At 45.7% G+C, this 23,942-nt stretch overlaps 1 protein-coding gene across 1 annotated transcript; it reads left to right on the plus strand.

Annotated features, from left to right (window-relative positions):
- Positions 1–1,256: 1,256 nt before the first annotated feature.
- Positions 1,257–23,858, plus strand: PSAP (prosaposin). The gene is made up of 14 exons (XM_018923941.3): positions 1,257–1,386; positions 9,943–10,076; positions 11,559–11,633; positions 12,333–12,458; positions 12,704–12,898; positions 13,625–13,768; positions 14,293–14,349; positions 17,043–17,156; positions 17,938–18,033; positions 18,228–18,414; positions 18,560–18,711; positions 20,301–20,381; positions 20,916–21,023; positions 21,564–23,858. Exons 1-14 carry the CDS (start codon positions 1,332–1,334, stop codon positions 21,597–21,599), a joined length of 1,560 nt encoding a protein of 519 aa, XP_018779486.1. The 5' UTR covers positions 1,257–1,331; the 3' UTR covers positions 21,600–23,858.
- Positions 23,859–23,942: the final 84 nt, after the last annotated feature.

A 23,942-nucleotide genomic window follows, 5' to 3' on the forward strand; every position in this document is an offset into this window, starting at 1 on the left:
TTATAAGGAAAGGAGAAATGTGTGTTATGCTGTTTGGTATAGCTAGGCAAAGTGAAACAGAACAGATCCACTTCCTCCTAACCTTTATGCTGCAAGTAAACCTTAAATGTTATCAACAAGTCTGGTCCTTGAAAAATGAACATGCAGGTAAGGACCTAATAAGGCAAAACTGTGTGTGCCATCAGATGAAGGGCAGCACCTGGAAGGTCCCCACAGGGAAGAGGGTAAGCTGGGCAGAGACCAAGCTCTTTAGATGGGAGAAGTTTGTGGGATGCCCAACTCCCCAGGCGGTGGGAAGCATCATCAGGGGCAGCTACAGCAGGCCTGGAGTGTGGGTTTAGGTGGAGAGGGGAGCTGGTCTGGCTGCTCTGCCCGGTCCTGGGGAGCCCACAAGGGATCTGCTCTGTCCCTCAGCAGGGCTGGTTCAGTTTGTTGATCCAGTCAGGAAAACACTGCTTGTTCTTTTGGGGTTCTTTTCCCCCTCTGGGTTAGTTTGTTTTTCCAGTTAGCTGCATCAGTGCAAGGGGCAAGGCAGGAGTAAGAGGCTGGGAGACAGCAAGTGAATGCAGGCTGTTCTTAATTATACTTTTAATTGCTGTTCATTTGGTGGCAAGGCTGTGAGGGGAAGCACCCCGATGGCACATACCCAATGTGATGTTTGGTCCTGCAGAGACTTCACAGCACATCCCGCTGTCTGAAGGAGGCCACAGGAAACCTTCTTCACCAGCAGAGGTACAAGTTGAAGGAGAGGTAATTTAGGTTGGATATTAGGAGGAAACGTTTATTGCTGTGAGGGGGTTGAGGCACTGGCACACGCTGCACAGGGAGGTTTGTGGACACACCATCCTGAAGCTGTTCAAAGCCAGGAGGGAGACAGTCTGGTCTAGTGGGAAGTGAATGGTAGCAGGTTGAAGGTGCATCCCAACCCCTTAACGCTGCCTCCATGTCGGTGTGTGCCTCAATCAGACGCTGCCAGCCTGGCTGGTCTATGTGGGGGTACTCCTGCCTTTGGGACTCCCACTGCCTCAGGGGAGTCAAAAATCGTCCTGAAGGCTTTATTTCCTCCCGGCCAGACACTGCCGTTTGCAGCGGCGGGGCCCGCAGGGGGGCTGGGGAGCCGCACCTACAGACCCCAGGTACGAACTCGCGGCGGCCATTTTGACCCCCCTCAGAGGCCGCGGCCCCTCACACCCCCTGCCCTCCCCGGTCCCGCCACTGCGCGTGCGCGGGGGGCGGGGCGGCGTGCGCGCGTGCGCGGCCCGCCCCGATATAAGGGCAGGCGCGGGCGGTGCCGGCGGCGCCGCATTGCAGACGGGCACGGAGCGGCAGCGATGGCGCGGCCGCTGATCCTCGGGCTCCTCAGCCTTCTCGGGCTCCTGGCCGCCGGTAAGCGCTGCCCTCCGCCTCCCGAGCCCCTTGCCCATCCAGCTAAGCCCCGGCGGGGTCGGGGAGAGCGCTCAGCGTGCGCGGGACGAGGGCAGCGCGGAGGGGCGAAGGCCGGTCCTACGGGTGTTTGTATTCCCGCAGCAGGACGCGCTCCCAGATCCCAAACTGAGGGAGCGGGGGGGCAGTGGGGGTTTCTAGGGCGCCTTCGGGGTGGCTAGGATGGAAAAGCTGTGTTGGGGGAGGGACAGTGGCCCAAAAATAGCGCCAGGGCAAGGAGAAGGGGGGAGTCCCCATGAGGATCCGGCCGTTCCCGCTGCGGGTGGGGAAATGCTTCCCGATGGAAGCGTCCTGGATGCGCATCCTCGTCCCACACGGATGGGGCGGCTCAGAGCCCAGGCTGGTGGGGACAATCGGGAGGGACTGTTTTCTTCCTGCCAGCAGCGCTGTTTATCTCCGCCACTTCAGGGATAGATGGCTGCTAATCCTCTTGCGGATGGCGGGAGGTTGCCTTTGCTGTTATGTTCCTGCATTAGGATCTCCCGCTCCCTACGGAAAATTCCACTGGTTTTGCTGCTCGTCGTGTCGTTACCTGTTGTTGCTGAGGTGAAAGTGGTGGGGGGAATGGATTATTGTCTCCCTTTAGCTGTGGGATTCGAGGTTAGGGCATGCAATGCTTGTGTTTTGTACATTGCAGAAGCTTGACAGAGGTGCAGAAATGATTCATAGTCTGAGGAGTGGTAATACACCTTTAGGCTGTGGGATGGAATAGCTAGAAACCCAAAATGTGAGGACTTACACAATGATGTGCACATTTGCTTGGAGAATTTTCTTCTAAATTAGACTATTTAATATTAAAGCTTATTTGCTCACAAGTTTAACCTGCAGTATTTCAAAAGTAAAAAAAAAAAAGGCCCAACTGGCTGTTTAAAGGCCATAGGAGTAACTAGCTGGCACAGTACAGTAAATAATCCTGTGAAATTTTTCATGATTGTACATAAGTCTTCTACTTTATTATAGTTTTACTGCAGTAAAATCATAGGATGGACTGGGCTTGAAGGGACCTTAAAGGTCATTTAGTTCCAACCCTCTGCCTAGGACAGGGACACTTTCCCCTAGAAATACTGATAATATTTAATATGCTGATATGAGGACAGTTAAATGGGTTACCTCAGAATTTTCAAGCAGGAAGCAAGAAAGCAAATATCAGCTTTCACTCTGTGTGTTTGTGTGCTTTCATAGTGTCCTTTGAGTCTGCTCTGCACTGAATTAGCTGCCATCACTTGCCACTCCTTCTGGGACAGCTTCCAAATCGCTGAAATCATTGCAGTTTCTTGGGCTCTGAAAGTGAAAAGGCTTCACCTTGAAGTATCCACCAGCTTTCCCATTGGTGTGTTTAAGGAAATTGTAATGAGAAACCAGTTGAGCAATGAGGGTTCACTTGGCCTACCTGTTAAAGGCATGTCATGCAGCTGAGGGCAGCAGGAGACTAGTCAGGCCTGTTCTTCCTTAGAAGTCCCTGTTTTTACACAAATAAACAGCTGTCTTTTCTCACCAGGGTTCTGAGTGCTCATTGCCTCACCTACCGTGCAGATTTTCCTGAAGATTTTGCTGGGACAGCTCGAAACACCGTTTGTCTGCCCAGCTGGCTAATTAGCTGTGCAAACATTCAGCCACCCTTGTCAGATCCTGATGGAGTCACTTGGCTGCCTTACCGGCCGTGAGGGTTTTTGGTTGACCTACTTACAGGGCTGCTGTGCATCTTCCCTTTAAGGGAGACACAGAAGAATTAAAGCAGGGTGTACAGGTCCTGGCATCTCCGGACTACTGATGTGCACTCTGATTATTCCTTGTCTTTGAGGCCAGGCAGGGAGGAGAAAGGCTGGGTGTGCTCTTAAAGCAGGACTCAGTTTCTCTTTAACTGAGTATTTTCCCTCCACCCCTTTTTGCTAAATTGGAAGTTAAGCTGGGAGTGGAAAGTAAAAACTTTGAGGATATGATTTTTTTCTCATCCCTCCTCCCCTAAAATAGTAGACTTCAAACCTTGTAAGGAAAGCAGATTCAAGTTAATGTGTAATTCCTCTAGCAAACACTGGTCAGAACATGTGGGGACAGGAAATTTGTGAGCTGAATTAGCCTGGCTTGAATTTTCTTGAGGATGTGGATAAAGCACTTAGCAGGACTGTTCTGTAGTTTGCAGGCTTGTTCTGCCATGAATGTGATTTCTAACAAAAAAAAAAAAAAAAAACACAGAAAATCCAGGTTGGTGCAGCCCACTGCTGCAGATTAAATTAGGAGAGGTCCTGTGCCAGCAATGGTGTGACCAGGGCAGTGACGGTCCTGGTCCTGGTCCACAGTCCTGTCCCCGGTTCTGGGCACTGCTGAGGCCACACCTTGACTCTTGTGTCCACTACAGGAAGGACACTGAGGTGCTGGAGCACGTCCAGAGAAGGGAACAGAGGTGGGGAAGGGTCTGGATGGTAAGTCCAGGTTGGAAATCAGGAGAAATTCCTTCTCAGAAAGGATTGCCAAGTGCTGGAATGGGCTGGTGGAGTCACCACCCCTGGAGGTGTTCAGGAAATGTCAGAGCTGGCACTCAGTGCTCTGGTCGGGATGACAAGGTGGTGATTGGTCACAGCTTGGACTCGATGATCTTGGAGGTGTTTTCCAACCTGAATGGTGCTGTGGTTATACACAAATAAAATCTGTGTTTTCTTGGAGGAATAACTGGCTCTGAGGCACGGTCAGGCTGTCACACAGCGCAGCCGGTGCTTTGGTAGCACAGCCGTCATGTGCCCTGTGTAAACCTGCCCTTGCACAATCCCCTGCTTGTTTGCCAGGCAGGTATAAATAGAAAGGGTTGCTGTTGGTTGTGTCTGGAGGAGCTGAGCCGGCCCTTCTGCCCGCCCCCGGTCACGCCCAGCGGAGCTGCCCGAGCCCCGGGCAGCCTTTCCGCACCCCCGGTCTGTGCTGTTCCTGCACCGCAAAGGAGCTGCTCCGGCAGCCTCCAGACACCGAGGGCATGGGGAGGGTGGAGCCAGAGAGATAGAGCTTGTCAGCAAAACTGGATGTGTCACCTGATGTCAGCTGAGGTTCCCCGGGAGGCTGGGCTTTGCTATTTCAGGGGAGGCTTTTCTGGTATAAAATGAGGGACATCTTGGTTTTGTATCGGTGGGGGAGGCAGGAGCAGTTCCTGCTGCCTGCCGTGGGTTTTTGTTTCAGTGTCTCTTGTACATCTCATTCTTCCAAGCAGGTTGGGGCAACGCCATAGGACTCTAAGACATAGAAAGAGACTTTGTTTTTCTTAAAGGACTGACTCATTTTCTGTTTGGTTTTTTTTTAAAATGCAATTTGTTTGCTGCTACTAAAATATCAGAGTTCCTGTTGCAATTAAAAAGGCTACGTTGAAGTGTGTGTATGTATTTTAGGGCAGTGCTTCTCTGTATTTGGTCATGAGGCAATGTTTGGTTTCAGATAGTAGATTTTCCCAGTCTTTGTGCCATGGATATATTTGTCTAGTGAAAAAGGAATGATAAATACAGGATTTCTGCAGAGACTCATGTGAAATCTGTCCCCTGCATCCCCCCAGAAAAAACCCTCAGAACAAAACCAGAAAGAATGGAGATGGACCAGAAGTATGCCCCAAACATTTTAGGGTATTTCTATAGGCATCTGCTGCAGGGAAAAATGCTGCTCATAACTTTTTGGGAATATCTTGGCATACCGTATGGGGCCACTTACTCCTGATGACTACCAGGTGCCCTAGAACATCCACTTCTCTCTTCTGGATTCTGTCACAGGAAAATCTCAGGCAGGCAATACCTGGCCAACTTGGAAATTATTCTTTTGCAACCTTTGCGTTTACCTGGGACAATTTTCTGGGCCAGTAGAGATGCTTTTACTGTCCCAGCTCATCCAGTTCTCTGCTCTTTTTAACTTTATTGTGATTGCTTGTACACACACTGCTTCTCTTGTCATCTTGTGTTCTGGTGAGGGAGGCAAGGGAGCACCTGAGGCAGAGGCAGTGTGCCAAAATGAGAATGAGTCCCCAGCTTTGAGGAAGAGCCTGGTTGTGGTGTTAGCTCCAAACTCATTTCTTGCCCATCATGCTAGTTAGAAATGTTTCAAGTTTGGTTTTTCCTCAGTAGGTATTGGACAGGAAGACTCATTTTTAACTGGAATGATGGTAACAGGGTAGCCACGTTTCCTCCACTTTTTCTTCAAATTGTCTGTAATACCTGCAATGTTGGTCACTTTACTGCCTCATTAATCCAGAGGCATAGGAGCCCTTTGGCAAGAGTCACTGGTGTGTGATGCAGTTACAACTTTTGAAGTTTTACTCATTAACTGACCAGAGAGGCTGTGGAGTATTGAGCCCTTCAGATAACTTCAGATTGGGGTCACTCCTTCCCTTCTTGACACTTTGTAAACTTTGGTGAAGAGAAGTTGATCCCTCTTGACTTCTTTAACTTAAACACGCTTTGCTTTTGCCAGTCTCAAAGGACATGGGGAAATGTCAGTAACTGGCAGAGCACAGATGGCACAGGCTGATGCATTTGCTTGGTCTGTGGTGTCTCTGGGAGATAATGAATTTTTAATTTTTCTTAGTATTGCAAGTAGGACAGCCTGGGAATGACATCCTTCCTAATGAATAGGTTAATACACTTATGCAGGTTGGACACAAAAAAAGCATGAGAGTTGACAGCACCCTAAATGATCTTCACATTTTATTTTAATCCATTGAGTTGAACAGCAGCTCAGCACTTTCCTCATGTTTTTTATTTTTTTTTTTTAACCAAATTTCCGGTTAATTTGTCTGTAACCAAGGGTTTTTCTAGCAGCTAGGTTTGGAGAAGGCTGGAGTCTTAAGCTTGAATTCCTCTGTGTTCTGTTTAGTGGTTTTCTGGTTCATCCTTTGGCTCTTAAAGGAATCTGGTCTGGCCCCTCAGAATCCCTGTTCTTTGACTCCTATATAAGGTGTTAAATTTTAAGTCTCTTTTGTAGCTTCAGTGCAGCTTTGGAGGGGATTTCTTAGGGTGTTTTTCTGAGAATCTAGAGGAAAAAATTCAGGCTGGCTGTCTGTGGAAGAAGAGTGAGACAAATGCTTGAGGGAAGGGAAGGTGTTTTCCAAGAAAGGTAATTACCTAGCAATTTTCCTGTAGCTGTCCTTGCAGAATGGTAATCCAGCCATTATAAACTTCCTTCCTCTGAGGTTCCTGTTTCCTGGAGAGGAGTGAAGAACTGGGCTGTGCTCTGTAAGCCAAGTAGAAAAGGTGATATTTTCTGAGGGGGCCATCACCTCTACTTCCCAAATTTGTGTCTGTGTGTTAGGATAAACTTGGTAAAGCAAAGGCTCTTTTTACTTATATTGAAGAAGCCACATCTGAAGTGGTTCAGGCAGGGAGAAATCAGTGAAGAGGATGAGTAAAGGAACACCTTGGCCTTCACAGATAAACTTGTTTGATGCTCTAAAAACAGTGGCTTGCAAGAACTGGAGGAAATGGGGGGATAGCTCTTGGTGAGCATGACATGTGACTGCTGAGAGCTGATCTACAGAGAAGGGAGAAGTCTATTAAAAACCAGATTTTTTAAAAGAACAATATATAAAATACAGAGATGCCAGAGATAACAAAGAAAGTAAATCCCTTTGGTTTGTCTTTATTTGGTTTCTCTTGGGTTGCTGCTGTGCTGAGGATGTGAAATGCCATGTTAAGGTGTTGTTCCTTTTGTAGCAAAGGTGATTTGGAGGGGAGAGTTAAAACTCAAAACTATTTATTCTGAGACAGCACAAGGTCTTAACACACTTCACTGGCATGTTTGCTTTTGTTTTAACATGAGTTAATATGTGAGGGAAAAATTCTGTTTCATGGTTAAACAAGAGAGCAAGCTAAAAGGGAAGTGGTAACAGAGAGTTTCCAGCTATTATTTTCTGAATCTGCAGGATCTGAATAAATGCAGAAGTTTTTTAGCTTTGTTTCTGTTTTTCCCAGGATGTTCAAAAAGGGAGGGTGGATACTGTTGCAATGAGGGTGCATCACTTCATATTAGATACAATATTTCAAACAAAAGTACTTCCCCATAGCACAGAACAAACTTGTAAGAATTTAACTGTGTTTGAAGTCGCTGTGGAAGGTGTCAGAAAAGAATTAGTGTGTGTCATCTTTGTTCTGTATCTGCTCTAAAATGTGCCAGCCATGTGTGGCCTTAACAAACAAAATTGCTTAGTCACTGCCTGACTGGAAAGATCTGTACTGAAAACATTAAAATTTAGAGTTGTCTTGACACACAGCCAGCAAAGCTGATAACTGAAAATAATTCTGAAACATAGTATTTTTGCCATACACTTAATAATGATCTATTGTTAAGGCTGTGAGGAACAAGGAGCAAGACATTGTGCTGAAGCTGGTACAGATCTGAAAAATCATACAGTGACAGGATCTTAAAATAGTCAAACAAAACCTGAAAGCTCACTAAGAGCCTGATCAAACCAATGCAAGTTCCAGCATGAATGCCTCCATTTGGCTTTAAAACACTCTCCTAAATCAAGAGTTTGAGAGACTGCTTGGAATGACTATTATTGGGGTTGAATACTTCAGTTTTGTAGTTTACAGTGTGCTTCTGTGTAGGAGGAGTAATTGTCTTTTGATAAAGGCCTAGGTTAAAGTCTGTGCTTGTAAATAGTTGGGAATCCTTGATTCCACTGTTTAAGTCCAGGTCTTGACTGACTTCATTCAGAGCTTGACTCTGCCTTCCAGAGCCTTCCTACCACTGTTCAATGCCAGTATCTGAAAGGGAAGAATAACTTTCCCTCAACCAAGTGTATTCTTGTTCATTGTCACCCTGCCAGTGCTGACAGCTCTTTGGCTGGCCACTCTTGACTTTGAAAATTAACTATTCTTAAAACTTCCAGATCAATAATGCTGGAGTTTAGAATAGGCTGTATATATTTTGCTAACCATACATTATTAGAAGCTTTGAAGTCTTACCCTTGCAGTCTCCCAGGCTGTTCTGCTCAAGCATAATATGCAATGAAGCTTTTTACTGGGAGAGAGGGTGACAAGCTTCAAGCTCTTGTGTAAAAAATCAGGCGTGCAAAGCACGTTTTTCTTAAAATAAATGGGTCATTCCTCTGAAGCCCAGTGTAAATAGGCTTTATAAATCAACAGCTGAGAAGGCTGCAGAATGCCACCTATAAAGCAGTGTTTGGTGTGTGGTGGCTGTGTACCTTGTAGATGCACTGGTAATTCAGCTTTAAATCGATCCTCTCATTGCCTACAACAAGGCATGAGAAATGGGAAAGTGATTGTTCATCTGCTCTAACATTGCCAGAAGCTTCATAGGAATGAAACACCTGAACTCCTGCCTCGTGGTTGACAGAGGAATTTTACAGGGCTTTGTGAAGTGCAAACAGCCACAGCTAATAGGTTTGAACAGGTTGGGTTTACGTTTTGTTTTGTATTTTTTTAATTTTTGTCAAGTTTGGCAGCGGTGCCTTGTAGGCTTGTACTGTGGTGGATTTCTTTGGAGCATGCCTGCTGTAGGATTTTAGGAGTTGTTTCTTGATTGGTTAGTGCAATGTAGGGCATTGTCTCCTGAGGAAACAGAGCTTACTGACACATAGGATGGTTTTAGAAACTGAGAGAAGTTGCATGCTAGGTCCAGACAACACAATTAAAAAAAAAAAAAGCTTGGAAAGTCAGTGAAAACATGCATTTGATTCACTTGTCCTGCTGATTGCTCATTGCTTGTCCTGATGCTTTACATTTCTTTACCAGGACTGTCCAGAGAAGATATTCTGTATCTTGCTTGAAAGCTCTTTAGGTTGCATGGCAGTCCCACATGGGTTGGGAGGTAATGTCCAAAAAAGGACTGGTACATTTTTTCACACCCACAGATTTTTCTGTACACAATTGAAGACCTAACCAGGAGATAAAAAAAAAAAGGAAGTCTAAATAGATTTAGGGGGTTTAAAAAGTATGATAGCTTTAAGAATGTTCTTAAGGAATGTCCTTTCTGTTTATGGTCAGTGTTTTGGTCTGTACCTGCTCTCAAGTCTTGCATGCAGTGTGTACATTGTTGTGGTTCCTAATCTAAAATCTTTCCTCTCTCTCACTTGCTGTGTGAGAACAGGATGCTTCGTGTGGGAGGAGGAATGCAGGCAGCAATCACAAGCTGGCTCAGGGCTGAAGTGCCAGTAGGGCAGGAGAACAGGGAGCTTGTATCTTTGGGAATCAGCTGTCTGCAGGGTAAATTTCTGCAATGAGTAGTTTTTCTGTTTTAGATCTGCTAGTTCTTGTGTGTTAAACAAAGTGAGGTTTTGCAATTTGGGATTTTAATTTTTTTTTTTCAAAAGGTGGATGATGGAGGAACAGACTGCCGAGGTGCTGAGAAAAGGAAGTTCCTCTTTACGGCTTTTCCAAATTTTTTTTTCCTTTGACTCTGTAACCTGTGTTTGGGACAGGCCAAAAATTTCTGGATTGCAGTGTGCTTAAAACCACGAATAAACAGGTGGTTGTTTTGGGAGCTGGGAAGGCTGATGGGGTTTGCTCTCTCTGACAGCTGTGGCGAGCCCTGTGCTGTGGCAGAAGGAGTGTGCCAAGGGGCCCGAGGTGTGGTGCCAGAGCATTCGCACGGCGTCGCAGTGCGGGGCACTCAAACACTGCCAGCAGAACGTCTGGAACAAGCCTGCCGTGGTAAGTGCCAGCCTCTGAGAGCCCCCAGACCCACCTGGGGCTCAGGTGGCTGCTGTGCACACGCTGAGGGAGATTTCTCAAGTCTCTGATGGGAGTTAAGTGCTGCGTTAGACTCTGCTGAGGTTGCCGTGCCTTAATTTGGGTGGTGGATGGAGGCTGCTTTTCACTGCTCTGCCTTGCACAACTTGTCTGCTGACTTCTCCCGTGACCTGTTGCACAATCACTCAGCAATGTATGGAATGGAGCTAGTGGATTTCACTTGTTCCTCTGTATTATTACTGACTCCTAATTCAGAGGAGTCTTTTCTGAACTTGAGCAGTTATTGTGAAAAGGCTCTGTATTTATTTGGGTCTTTCTCAAAGGTTAAAATTCCCAGAAAGAGGCACCATATGCTAAATTATGGAAGGCATGACAGAAAACAATAGTACAAATGTTACATTTAGTAGCACCCCTTGGTCCCCCATACATATTCTTTAACTTTTGCAAGTTTAAAGAAAGGCTTGGAAATATCAACCAGGCACAGTGGAAAGAGGCTGCCTGAGCTTGCAGATGACTGAAATGCAGCTTTGGAATATGCAGCAGGCTTCCCAGGCAAGACAATCAGTGCAGTGGTACTGGGGAGTTCAAGGTGCTCAGGAGCAGTTCAGGCCTATATCTTGTAATGCATGGCCCTGCTGTCTCCAAGATGTCCCTAAAATCAGACATTTCATTCACTAGGTTGTTACTGAGTCAGCAGCTTCATGACCTGTATGAAGATGTGAGAATTATTTGAACTGAGTACATTTTTCCAATAGATAATGGATTTGATTAACGTGGCCTCTTCATCTTCAAATTGAATGGAATGTCCATCTGCAGATCACTGTCTGATTAAGTTCTTGCATTGCCACCTATCATGCAGTACACATACACATCATTTTGTCATTACTTTTCAAGTTGCATTTGCACTAAATGTGAGGGCTGCTTTTCTAGATGTAGCTGTAGTCTGGGTATTGTTCCACAGTTTTCTAGGGGAGAAAAAGGTGTTTTACTTACAGATGCATTCAGTCCACATTGGCTATATCTGTTAAGAGATACTTAATTTCAGGAAAAGTAGGGGAAGGGAAGAATGTCAGAGCACACCTACAGTGGTTGAACCAGGCTGAAATGTTCTAAGATTTCTAGCAAGTGTGAACTCTGAAGGAAAAAGTAAAAGGAGAAGGTGCCTTGGGGCAATCAACTTTGTATTTCAAGGGACTGGAGGAGGTGAAATGAGCAAGTGGTAGCATGCCAGCTTTCATCCAGCATTGGATTACTGATGAAACTGTAGCTGGACGTGCCTGAAATAGCCTCACTCTGTTTAGAAATACCTCTTGCCACCCTGGCCTCAACCAGTATTTCTTCCTGAATTCCAGGTGTAATGTTTGCCCTTTGTGTTGTTGTTCACACTCTGCTCTTACAGGCACTTAATTCTTTCTCCAAGTAACTCCCTGCTTCTCTCTCCAGAGCAGTATTCCCTGTGACTTATGTAAGGAGCTTGTGACAGTTGCTGGCAAAATTTTAAAGGATAACGGCACTGAGGTAAGCAGAGCTCCTTTTCTCCTCACCCCAAAACAGTATTTGGTTTCAAGGTCTCATGGTGAGGGGGTAGAAGAGTAGTCTGTGGTGTTTTCCTAACATAAGCAGCAGATGTTGAAAGGGACTAGAGTGCATGGGGAAAGGCTTTTAAACAGCCTCTGCTGGTTTAGAAATGAACAAATTCTAGAGCCTCTCATGCCTTAACACATCCCTGATTGACTGTAGATGCTTGAAAAAGTTGTTCTTGTGCCAGTGGGGCACCAGTATTAAAAGGTGGGGGCCTGCAGTCCCTAGGAGTGGGTGGTTACACCATCTGGCCTTTGTTTTGGTTTGTGGGCGCTGCTTCCCTTTTTCTTTTGTCAACCTGTGGGTACTTTGTTTAAACAAGTCACTGTCCAATGAGTGCAGATGTTCACTTTCTCCTTGTAATTGTAAGTGCTCTGTTCTGGCAAGGCTGTGCTGTGCAGGCCACACAAGCAGTGTCACATGTTTGTGCTGTGGCAGGGTCTCCTCAAAGAGAGAAGAGAACTGGGGAAAATGTGTCTATAGTGTAGAACCTCATTCTAGTTCTACTTGTTGCTACCTGGACCTACCCCGAGTCTGAGGAGTTTGTTTCAGGCTTTGTATTGTGCATTTTGGGAAAGGAAGGAGCATTTGAGAGAGAGAGATATAATCCATCTCTGCTCACCTCATTTTTCATAGGATGAGATCCGCTCTTACTTGGAAAAGACCTGCGAGTTTCTTCCTGACCCAGGCCTTGTCTCTGAGTGCAAAGAAATCGTGGATTCCTACCTACCAACTATCATGGATATGATCAAGGAAGAGCTTGTAAGTAGATAGCAATTTTCAGCTGTAGTTACTAAAAGTTGTGCTCTTGATGTCAGAATTTCTCTTCTGCCTCAGATTGTGCATATGAATCCTTTGTGGATCACTGGTGCTGTTAGTTTGAAGACTCCTTCCTTGCTATGAAACATTTTCCTTGTCTTACCACGTTTCAGCTGAATGACTCTCTACTCTGAACTTTTCAAGTGACATCAGTTTGGAGCTTTATGTGTGTATCTTGTCTCCCCCAGGATAAACCTGAGGTTGTGTGCAGTGCCCTTGCTCTGTGCCACTCCCTTCAGAAGCACCTTGCAGCAATGAAGCTCCAGAAACAGCTCCAGACCAACAAGATCCCAGAGCTGGATTTCTCTGAGCTGGCATCCCCATTCATGGCTAACGTGCCTCTTCTCCTTTACCCTCAGGATAAACCCAAGCAGAAGCCTAAGGTAAGCCTAGGACTAAGGGCTGTTCTAGTGTGGACCATATGTATAATCTTGGATTAAGTTCTCCAGTCTGCAGAGGCAAGTCTTGTGCTGTGCTGTTGCCATCCAGGACTGTGATAATCAAGCAGATTTTGCTGGAAACAATTTCTTCTGAGAGAAAGCTTGGGTTCAAAGGTTCAAAGGAAGAACAGCTCTTCCTGTATTTTGAGCAACCTGCTAGCTGTGCCCCTCAGGGGATGCATTTGTCTCTGAATGTAAGGGTGACAGACTGGATTGGAAAAGAACAAATAATTGACAAAGGGGAATAGATGAGGCAATGAACTTGGGTGCAGAGGCTGAGTGTTGACAGCAAGCCAGGGTGTGGGAGTTGAGCAGTGAGTGGGCTGAGAACAAGCTGCTGGGGGTGGAGCAGATAAGATCTATGCCAGAGTTAAAAACTTCCCCAGTGTGGTCTGTAACAAAACCAAAAGATTTGAAGATTGGGTATCTTAACTATTATCTGGGCTTTGGAGCCAAATAGGTACCTAATCTCCATCTAGTGGCTGCTGCACACACCAGCAGTAGCTTGTCTGTCTCCATACTAGCTGAGGCTTCAAAGTGTTCTCCAGAGTATTTATTAAGGTTTGTGCATAGCTCAGAATGGCTTGTAAAACTCGGTAGTTACAGGAGCTTCTGAAACATGTCATGTGAAGTTGTGTCAACTTGAGTTTCCTTTCACTCTTTGTCCAGGCGAGTGGGGATGTGTGCCAGGATTGCATTCAGCTGGTCACTGATGTTCAGGAAGCTGTGAAGACAAACTCCTCTTTTGTGAAGTCTTTGGTTGCTCATGCCAAGGAGGAGTGTGACCGTTTGGGACCTGGCATGTCCGATATGGTAAACTGTCCTTTTTTATTGGAAAATTCTGCTCCTGTAAGCAAACATCAAATAGTTTGTTCAGTGCCTTAATCTTACCCTGATCATATTCTCTATTTAGTATCACAAAGGAGACACTGTTGCATGTGTTAACACAGTATACCAATAACACCACTGTAATTGTAAACTCTGTGGTCAGGAAAGTTGGGTGGGATGTGTGGGACTGGGGAGCAGGAGAAGGACTTCAGATTGCTTCTAGCCCTTAAAGGCCTTTTCCACAAATGTGGTCTGGGTGGGTGATGGGGTTATACCAATGGGAGCTGGGGCTCTTTGCCCTGAGAGGAAGAGAAAAGGTTAAGTAGTTATCTGTGCAGCAGTTTTGTAACCTGAAATGCCATCTTGTATTTGGGCCAAGCTCTGAATACCTGTTGTTATGCAGTAGAGCAGGTAAATTAATACCTTGAGATGTATTAGAAAATTCTAGATGAACTCTACAGCGCAAGTGGTTTGGTAGTCACGAGACTTTCTCTTCCCACTTTCTGCAGTGCAAGAGCTACATCTCTGAGTATTCTGACTTGGCCATCCAGATGATGATGCACATGGTAAGATCAGCAGAGTGCAATATTTGCTCTCAGTTCATTTTTCTGGCTTGTGTAGCTAACATCTTTGGAAACAGGAAACATGCATTGCAGTAGAACTTTGGGCAGGGCCCTTGCTCTGTAAGTCTTGGTGTTAATGCTTTGAACTTGGTGGTTTTTGGATAGCAATTTCAGTTTCTTTAGCACGTTTCCTTCCATTTCTGCAGTGCAAAAGGCACTCTAATCCTTTGAAATATGAAGATACATTCCCCATGTTCCTTTATATTCTTTTATCTCAGTCCTGTGTTTACACCACTTCCCCCCTCCCCCAAATACTGTGTTAAGGACATAAGAGTCGGCTTTGTCACAGCATTGCCAAATTAGTTCATTAGTGTGAGAGATAAGGTGTCTGCTGGAAGCAAGGCTACACATCCTTCTGGAATTGCTGTCTGAAGGTTCCTGCTCTCTGGGCTCTTGACAGGAGCCATGGAAAGTGAGTGGTGCCTTCTGCAGCAGCATGCATTTACCTCATACACAGCACCTCTTTATCCAGAGAGCTGAATGCCTCTAAAAACATGGCTAAGCCTTTCCTTTGCGCAGTCTGTAGATGCCACTGGTGACATAGCAAACTGCAGGTGAATACCTGGCTGGCTTGAACCTGAATTTGGCAACATAGTGGCCTTTTCTTGTTTCCAGTTGCTATAGGCTACTTAGCAGCTCATCCTGTTCCTTAAACATTTGGGGGGAAGTCAATGTTTGTTCCAGCAGCACTTAGTTTCTCATTCTAAGCATTGCAATGCAGTGTGTTGTTCATAGCTGAAATTGGAATATGACTACACCTTGTGTGCACCTTGTCCAGACTCTCTGGAGGTATTCTTGCTTAGGATGCCTTAATAACTGCAGATGAATAATGCTGGTTAGCACTGTGCAATTAAATGTGAGTTGCTGTAGCTGAGGATGTTTGGGGTGGGGACTGTGTCATATTCCATTATCTCTGTGGAAAGAATATATGCAGTTCCAAGTGCTTGATGTGTTTTTTTTTCTCTTAACTGTTATCTTCAATTTCTCCTTTCTTCCTCTGTCTCCAATCTCCCCTGTCAACAGAAGGATCAGGTAGGTGAGCAACTTGCCTGTGGTGATAGCCTGCTTGTAGTTCACCCTTTGCTCTTAAAGAGCTTGTAGTTCACTTCTTGCTCTCTTAGCTGTACACTTGGTGTGATTGTGCTCAGTGCTGACAGATACAAGGGATATTTATGTGATTAAAACAGAGACTAAAGGCTTCCACCAGTGCATCAGTCCTACTTCCAGCTCCAGATACCACTTTGTGCTACCAAGATTTCAACTTGATTATGCTTTGGCCAGTAGAGCAGAAAATATCTTCCCTCTTATAGAAGAAGGATAGATGTGGAAAAAGCATGACAGCGACTCCTGGCAGCTGCTGGTTTAAAGTCTGGGCTCAAAAGGGCTTGAGTAAAGCTGTCCCCAGGTCTTTCCTTGGTTAACCTTTACATCTAGGGCAATGGTATAGATGTTTGAAGTATGTGAACTGAAAAGATGAAGGCTTCCTAGAGCAATTTGGGCTTTTTAATTGAACCTGTCCTGTGGGACCTTGTGTCTGTCATCCCTCTGTGAGGGAACATGTGTGTATGTGGGTGTTGCTGTAACATTAATACCTGGAACTGCTTCTTACAATGCATGAACCAAAGGGCTTGACTTAAAGGTGCTGCCTGGAGTAGTCTGAAGCAGCACAGTGTCTCTGAGGTGCTGCTTTTGCCTGTGCATGAGATTGTGGCATGGTGTATTAATATTAACTCTGGGATAAGCATCTGCTGTAGGAAGCTTGGAACAGGGTGAGATGTGATCTTCTAATTACCTGTAGGACCAAGGGTGTCTTTTTCTAGCTTTAGGTGAGAAAATGCAAGTTCTGTGTCTCACTCTGTACAGCCTTTCTCACTTTGGGTGTCTTCCTTAGAACAGTTTGCCTTGTGTCTGGCATTTACTTGTGCCTTTAGTAGTGTATGTTCCAAAAAAGAAGTGCATGAAGAGTGTATTTCTTTGAGACAGAAAGCCTTTTTACAGACTTGGTTTCTGTTTGCTGTTTTCTCTTACCTTGAGAACACTGCAAGTTCAATTGTTGCAGTACTAATGGTTAGGCTTGGGTTTTAACAAGCTCAACTTTTGTTTCTTGTAGGCTGTGTTCAGTAATGAGAGAAATTGTTTCTGTTTGCAGAACATGATGTTTCTGGCAGCTTTAAAGAAGGTAGCTCGTGGTTGAGGAAAGAGGTTCTTCTAGGCATTTCTCTCAGCTTTTGGGTGAACTCTGAAGTCAGGATAATTGGCCTCTCCTGTGATTTCTTAAAGCTGGGGAGCAGCTTTGTGGATGCAGCTCTGATGTGATGCTGCTGGTGGCTTGTTCTGGTGTTGGTAGCTCTTAAGTCAACTCCTTTTGAAGGGCTTGCAAAGTGTGGGCTCATGGGACGTGGTTTTTTAAATGGGGTTTTTAACCTCTTCCTCTTTAACAGGAACTGCTAAATTCCATCCAGTAGCTGTCCTGCCTGTAACCTTACCAAATGCTTTGGCAGTACTTGAAGTAGAAGTAGTCATGAAACTTTGTGTTGGAACTTTTCAAAATTTTGCTCTCTGTGCCTGCTCACAGGCTCTGTAGAAAGGGCAGGGACTTCTAGACCTTTAAAAATTGCTTTTACATCTCTTTGCAGCAACCAAAGGACATTTGTGCCATGGTTGGGTTCTGTTCTTCTGTGAAGTCTGTTCCCCTTCAGCCTCTGGTGCCAGCTCAGGTGGTTCATGAGGTGAAAGTGGAAATTGTGGAGGTAAGATGGGCTTTTTGTACTTTGCTTTCCTTTTTGCTTTAGTGTAACAAACCAGGTGAAAAAGGTGAGCTTTCATGCACAGAATAATCAAAGCCTCCCTGCATATAAATTCCTGGCCTTTTCTTGTTTCTGATGCTGATTTGTGAAGTAGGAAAGCTGATTGATTTGATTGAACAGCAGAGCCTGCACTGAACTAGAGCTACAGGGTAATGCTTCAGGATTGAAAAGGGAACTCTTGTTCTAGCAAGTTCTCAATGACACCTTAAATGTAAATTCTCAGTTTGAGTTTTGCTCTTTCTTTGGAGTAATAATACTTTGATCTCTTTTAAAAATGGGGCAGCACTCTGCATGTGCAGATGAGGGATCAGAATCAGAAGGCTGAAAGCTCTGAGTTTGAAGAAGCACCTTGGCTTTTCCAAAGGGTATTTTTGCAAACAGGAGGGTGCTCTCAATTCTAGGAAATGTTGTCCTCCATTAATGTATTTTAAAAACCACAATATATTTCCCTTGACTTCTCTGTGGGATTGTTTATTTCTTTGTGTCTACTAAATTCAACTCCTTGTACAGCCTGAGGGTTGTAGTCTGAAAATTAGTCATTAAAAATGCCTGTTCATTCAGACAGGCTTTTTACTGAGTCGTTTGAGGTTGGTTTTGGGTTCTGTGTGACCTTTTGAATACAGCCCAAAGTGAGCAGCTGGATAAGTGCTGTTAGGAATTGTCCCTGTCAGATGTGGTCCAGTGCTGATTTATTCTGTGTGTATTTCTTCTTCTGTCTACTCAGAAGGCCGCAGTTCAAGAGAAGACTTTTTCCTTGTGTGAAATCTGTGAGACCATGGTGAAAGAAGTGACTGGCCTCTTGGAGAGCAACAAGACAGAGGTGTGTGAGTGGTGGACATTGTACCCCTTCCAGCTTTGGCTGAGACAGGCCTGCACTGAAGCGGGGAGGAAAATCAATTTCATTGCCTGTTTTCACAACAGCAGCTTTTCTATCCTGGGTGGGACAGAAAAGGTGTGCTTATAAACTGAGTCAAAACTCTCTCCCTCATTTCCTCCCCCTGCCCTGTGCTTCAGGAGGAGATTGTGCATGAGATGGAGGTGGTCTGCCACCTGTTCCCAGGGAGTGTCAAGGACCAGTGCAAGGACTTCATCGAGGTCTATGGCCAGGCTGTGATTGACATGCTCTTGGAGGCAACAAATCCTGAAGCTGTGTGTGCCATGCTGAAATGCTGTGCAGCCAGCAAGCTTCCCCAGCAACCAGGTGGGTGATGAGGGGTCTGTGGTGTTCAAAATGAGCTGGTTCACCTATGATGAGATGTCTTTTGAGGACACTGCTGATAGTGCCTCCTTTCTTCTCTTTGTCTTTACCCAAGCACTGATGTTTGGTTTTTTATTTCCCTTCTCAGTTGTGGTGAAACCTGCAGGTGGCTTCTGTGATATCTGCAAGATGGTGGTGGCTTATGCAGACAAAGAGCTAGAGAAGAATGCCACGACAGCTGAAATTGAAGCTTTACTGGAAAAAGTCTGTCACTTCCTGCCAGAATCTGTCAGTGAACAGGTAAGGTGTTTGTGCAGGAGGCAGACTAAAAAGCCATGGTCTTGGTATTTGCATAGGTCCTAACAGTGACACTTATGCTCAACCTCATTTTCTGAGTGTTTCATCTGATATTTTGTCTATATGCTAATTTTAGGTCCGTCTCTCAAGTGTCTCTGCTTCTGCTATAAATGTCCAGGTACTCCTAACAGAGGTCTCTGTGTTTGGCCAGATGCCTTGTCTCTGGCTGGAGACAAACTGTCCACAGGTGCAGCTGGGACTGGCTTGTGTCCAGCAACCTGATCCTTCATAGGTTTTTCCCTGTACTAATTACCCTCAAAGCAAGCAGCTTCTCCTGTCCAGTAGAGCAAACAAAAAAAAAAGGGGGGGAAAAGGCTTGATCTGAGGCAGTTGAATGACCTTGCTGTGTGGCAGCCTACCTTCCAGTCAGGGCAAGGCAGATGGAGATGAGCAGAAGGATGAAACACAGAATTCTGGAATGGTTTGGCTTGGAAGGGACCTTAGATTATCTAATTCCAACCGCCCTGCCGTAGGCAGGCACATCTTGCAGTGTATGTGGGAAAACTAGAGAGCTGCTTCTCCTGTTGGTTTTTGTACCAGCATTCTCTACTAAAGGCTGGGAGGAGTTTGGGGTGCAGGGGGATTAGGTTTCTCAGTTCCCATCCTTGGGAGTTGGCAGGCCCTTGAATAGATGTCTGCTTTAAGGGTCTGAATTGACTGGCTGGATTGTTGCACTAATTTGCAGTCAGGAAAGGTTTGCCTGGAAATCCTCTGAGAACAGTAGGTGGGAACACTTGAAGGTTTTATTTATTTTTTTTTTCTCAACACTGATCCTGCTTAGGGGATTAATGAAGTAATTGAAGGTAGGCTGGTGTAATTCCAGTGGGACACCTGTTACACCACTGATATCAAGAATTACCTGAAAATCTTATTAGGTGGCTGCTGAGTGCCAGCAAGTGGCAACTGCTTGTAAGTTTACTGGGGATAGAATATAGAGGCTTAAAGCTGCTGTGGAGCAGCTCTTCCTGCTGTGAGGCTGTTTAATAGCTGTGGTTGGTTTATTAATTGCTGCTGTTTGTCTCTGCTGAGAGCAGCAGCATCTTCCTCAGCTCTGGAGCCAGTCTCTCCACTAGAGGGAGAGAGGCTGTTCTGGCAAGCAGTGCTCCTGCTGCAGCCTTGTCAGAGGGAATAACTTGAGTGCAAGTGCCTGGGAGTCCTTGCTGCTGTCCTGCTCAGGAAGTTTGTCTCCAGCTGGTTCTGTGTGCTTTCCTCTTGAGACAGGTGTGATCTCCATGATCAGAGATGAAGCTTTGCAGTCAAAGCTTCCTCTGCTTGGTTCTTTTCCCAAAGCCTGTCCTGTTTGGTTCTTTTCCTTGTGACCCCTTCTCTCCTCATAGCATAGCTGCAGGCAGGTATGAGCTGGCAGAAACAATGATGTAGTTGTGTGATTAGTGCCTGACTCCTGTGCCATGTGCAGAGCTCAAGCCTCTGCTTTATCCTTGTGGAGTGTGTTGTTGCCTGCTGCAGACCACACATTCCTCTGCTTTCAGAGGCTCCAGCAGGAGAATCTCTCACCCTGTGTTTTGTTACAGTGTGTGCAGTTTGTGGAACAGTATGAACCCGTGGTTGTGCAACTCTTGGCAGAGGTGATGGATCCCACTTTTGTTTGCACTGTGAGTATTGCTTTTGGTTTTGTTGAGGGCAGGCTCTGATACAGTCCTGGGTGCCTTTCAGTGCCCAGCAAGCAGAAACTCTGCTGGAATCAAAATCAGCACACTGAATGCTTGGAGCAAGCCCCTTGTGCAAGGCCTGGGGCTTCCTGAATGGCCAGCTGTGGGACTGCCAGCCCAGCAGCAGGAAGGGCAGCAGGAGAGACTGCCAGGGGTTATCCCCTGCTGAGGTTCAGTGACAGGGTGTGATGTGCCCTCAGTGTGGTGGGAGGTAAAGTGACATTTCTTGAGAAAGGTCCCTCTCTAGAAGATGTGTTTTTCCAAACTTGATACGAAGGAATTCCAGTAACTTAACTCTGCCCTGGCTCAGGTTACGTGGCTGCTGGTTCAGCTGCAGGTGTGACTCAGTGAGAGCTCCTGCAGCTGCCTCAGTGCAGCTTCCCCACTCCCTCAGGTGGAAGCTCAGACATAAGGCTGCACTTGAGTTCTCTTGGTGCAGTTAGGGAGGTGCTGACTGTGCTGTTGCTCTTTTCCCAGAAACTTGGAGTGTGTGAGTCAGCTAAAGAGCCTCTCCTGGGGAATGATGCCTGTGTCTGGGGTCCAGGCTACTGGTGTAAGAACATGGACACTGCTGCTCAGTGCAATGTAAGTAAAGCTGCCTTCTGCCTCCAGTTTCCTTCTGATCCTTGACAGCTCCTTCTGAGCCAGTTTTGGCTTCTACTGCCCTTCAGAGTGGATGAACTCCAGTTCAAAATAAGCAAAAGGGTACTAGTTTGATTAGAAGGTGTTTCATAGCTCTTAGCTTTCTCAAAGATGACTTTTCTCTCCTTTTTGTGTCCCACACCTGTCTGCCAGTATTTCAGAATCTATACTAAAGTACAGTGTCAGCTTTATATTTAGTCAGTGTTCCTGGAGCCAATAGACCATGTCACAATCTCTCAGCAGGCTCTAAAAATTGGCTTCCAGTATTGCTTTTTCTGCCAGGCCTTAATGGCTAAGGGTCATCAGCCTTCTTTCCTAAAGCTCCTGGCTGGTGAGGATGTTATTTATTCTAGTCCTCTTTGAAATCACTTACTTTAAGAAAAACAGATTTGCTCTCAAGATCTTTGCTCAGGATAAGGTGTTGAACTGCTTGTTTGCAAACTGGCTTTTTTCCACTAATATCAGCTATTTCTTCCCCTTTAGGCTGTTGATCACTGCAAACGTCATGTGTGGAACTAGAAGAAGAATTTCCAGTTCTGAAAGTTTGCCATGGCTCTTAGGAAATGTGGGCCGAGGTTGGCAGAGAGCTGTATCTCACCTGTCCCTCCTCTCTGCCTCATTAACAATTTGACCTTCAAGTTCCTTTGTTGTAACTCTTCTGTAGCAGTGCTGCTGTTGAAGGATCAGATTTTCATTGTTGACTTAACAAAGATATTTCTGATTGTACAGTTTAACCCATTATGCTCCTAAAAATAGTCAGTGTGTTGTAGATTTTTTTTTTTTTTAATTGGTAGGCTGAAGTGTTCATGTGCTGGGAAGAATGACAAAGATGGTGAAATGAGACAAGGCTCTTATCTTTAAATTTTTTAAAAAAAGAGCAAGATAGCAGCTAAACTTTCAAATGTCTTTCTGTAGGCAGCATTGGGAAGATTTTACATGCTTTGCATTTTTAACATCTGGCTGGAATGTTTATTTTCTGTGTATGGGAACTCTAAGGGATAATGTTGAATCTGGGAATCCTTTGGGCTGGAATTTTCAAAGCTCTGCAGATGCAGAGGAGTGGGCTTTGTGTGCCCAGCTAACTTTCAAAGTCACTGGTGATTAAAAAGATGCATTGGAGTGAGTGAACAGCCTTTTGCATTTGAGTGACCACGCTTGTGGCTCATGGTGTTATAGCTAAGGAAAACCCTCCCTCAGCCTTTGATCACATCCTTCTGATTTCCTTGGACTGCCCAGTCTCAGCATGGATGTTCTGCTGCCAAGCTCAGTCCTGTGGGATGTCAGTTTCCTGAAGCATGCTGGTGTACCTGAGGAATGACTCCCTTTTTCCTTATCCTAGTTGCTCAATTCTGCTTGATCTTGCAGCTTCCCACAAGCAGCCAGCTGGGTGCTGAGGAGGTAGCATGAGCTGTCACTGGAAGATGGAGGAGGATCAAGCCAGCAGGAGCTGGGAATATGTCAAAAGGAGTTCAGCACTGAGGGTGGAATTTGTGGAGAAACAGGTTTTATTGTAACCTGTTTTGTTTCCTGCTCTGCTTTTTCTCTCACAGCATGTTTCAGTCATCTAAAACTTGAGAGGTGCTGTGAGGCCTGGGGGCCCCTCCCAGGGCTGCCCACCCACTGAATTGTTACCCAGAGTTCCCATTTCTGCTGGGGAAAGCAGCAAGCAGAGATGGCAGGTGGTAGGAGCACTAAAGTAGCTATTTAAAGCTCTGCTGGCACACTTGGCAACCTGCCTTCCACACCTCTCTGAAATTCCTCTTCAATGGCCTAAAATCCCCCCAAAAAAGCCTTCAAGGCAGGCTTGCTACCCTGGGAACACGGCAGCTCTTGATGTGAAGGGTTCTTGGGGTGAGAATCCTGCTTGTGTTGCTTGGGACAGACCTTGCATTGGGTGTGCCCTTCTACTCAGGTTAACCCCCAAAGCAGGGGCACAGAGGAGACCTTTGGGAAGGAGCAGCTGGGCAGATGTGGGGCTTTGAAAATTCCAGTCCTGTTCAGAAAGATTCTGGTAACTCCTGCTGTTCCTGTGGTGTTTGGGGCGTGCAGGAGCTCCAGTAACAATGCTGTAGCAGCAAGTAGAGTATTTTTCATTGGAAAACCACTGGATGCAGGTTTTTAGTTGATCTGTGTGCATACTAAAAGCCTGGGCAGCGCTGACAGATGGCAGCAGAGGTTGTTCTCCCCTGTTTCCTGAATGCTGAAGCACTCATGGCTTTAAACAAGAGGTAAAAAAAGGAAAGTTTCCCCTAAAGACATAAAATACCTGTGTATTAATACCCGTGTAAAAGTCCTGGCAGGCTTGTGCAGTGGTTCTGGTGGTGTATCCCAGATGGAGCAGATAGGAGATGGGCTCTGTCCCTTGGGCAGTGCTGCCCTGGAGGGACAGGTTGTGTGACACCACGGCACGGAGCGTGGCATTTGGTGTTTCAAACTGGATGGTTTGGATCTTTCTTGGGGGGAGGTGGGGCTGCATTGACAGCTTGGCAGGTTGGTGAGAAGGTTTTATTTTCCTGGGGTTTTTAGTAGGATTCATGCTGGGCAAGGTGAGCCAGGGGAAGTCCTGTGCTGCTGCTGGGAGTCCCTTTAGTTTTCTCCCTTCCTGTGGACTGTGGCACCCGACCTGCTTGAGTCATGCTGGGGGGACACTGTGCAGTTGCTTTCTAAAGAAAATTGTCTTGATTTTTTTTCCCTTTTTTTTTGGTTGGTTTTTTTTCTGTTTTGTTTTTTGCACAAAAGCTTCCTTAATGAACAATAAAAACTTCTGTAAACCCTTAAGTTGCAGTGTTTCATTTCTCTCCGTGGCAAAGGTTCTTGTTGAGGTTCCTCTTGGCTGCAGGGCCAGGAGAAGGCACCATCCCA

The sequence above is a fragment of the Serinus canaria genome, chromosome 6, assembly GCF_022539315.1.
Source record: "Serinus canaria isolate serCan28SL12 chromosome 6, serCan2020, whole genome shotgun sequence".
Classification (NCBI taxonomy): domain Eukaryota; kingdom Metazoa; phylum Chordata; class Aves; order Passeriformes; family Fringillidae; genus Serinus; species Serinus canaria.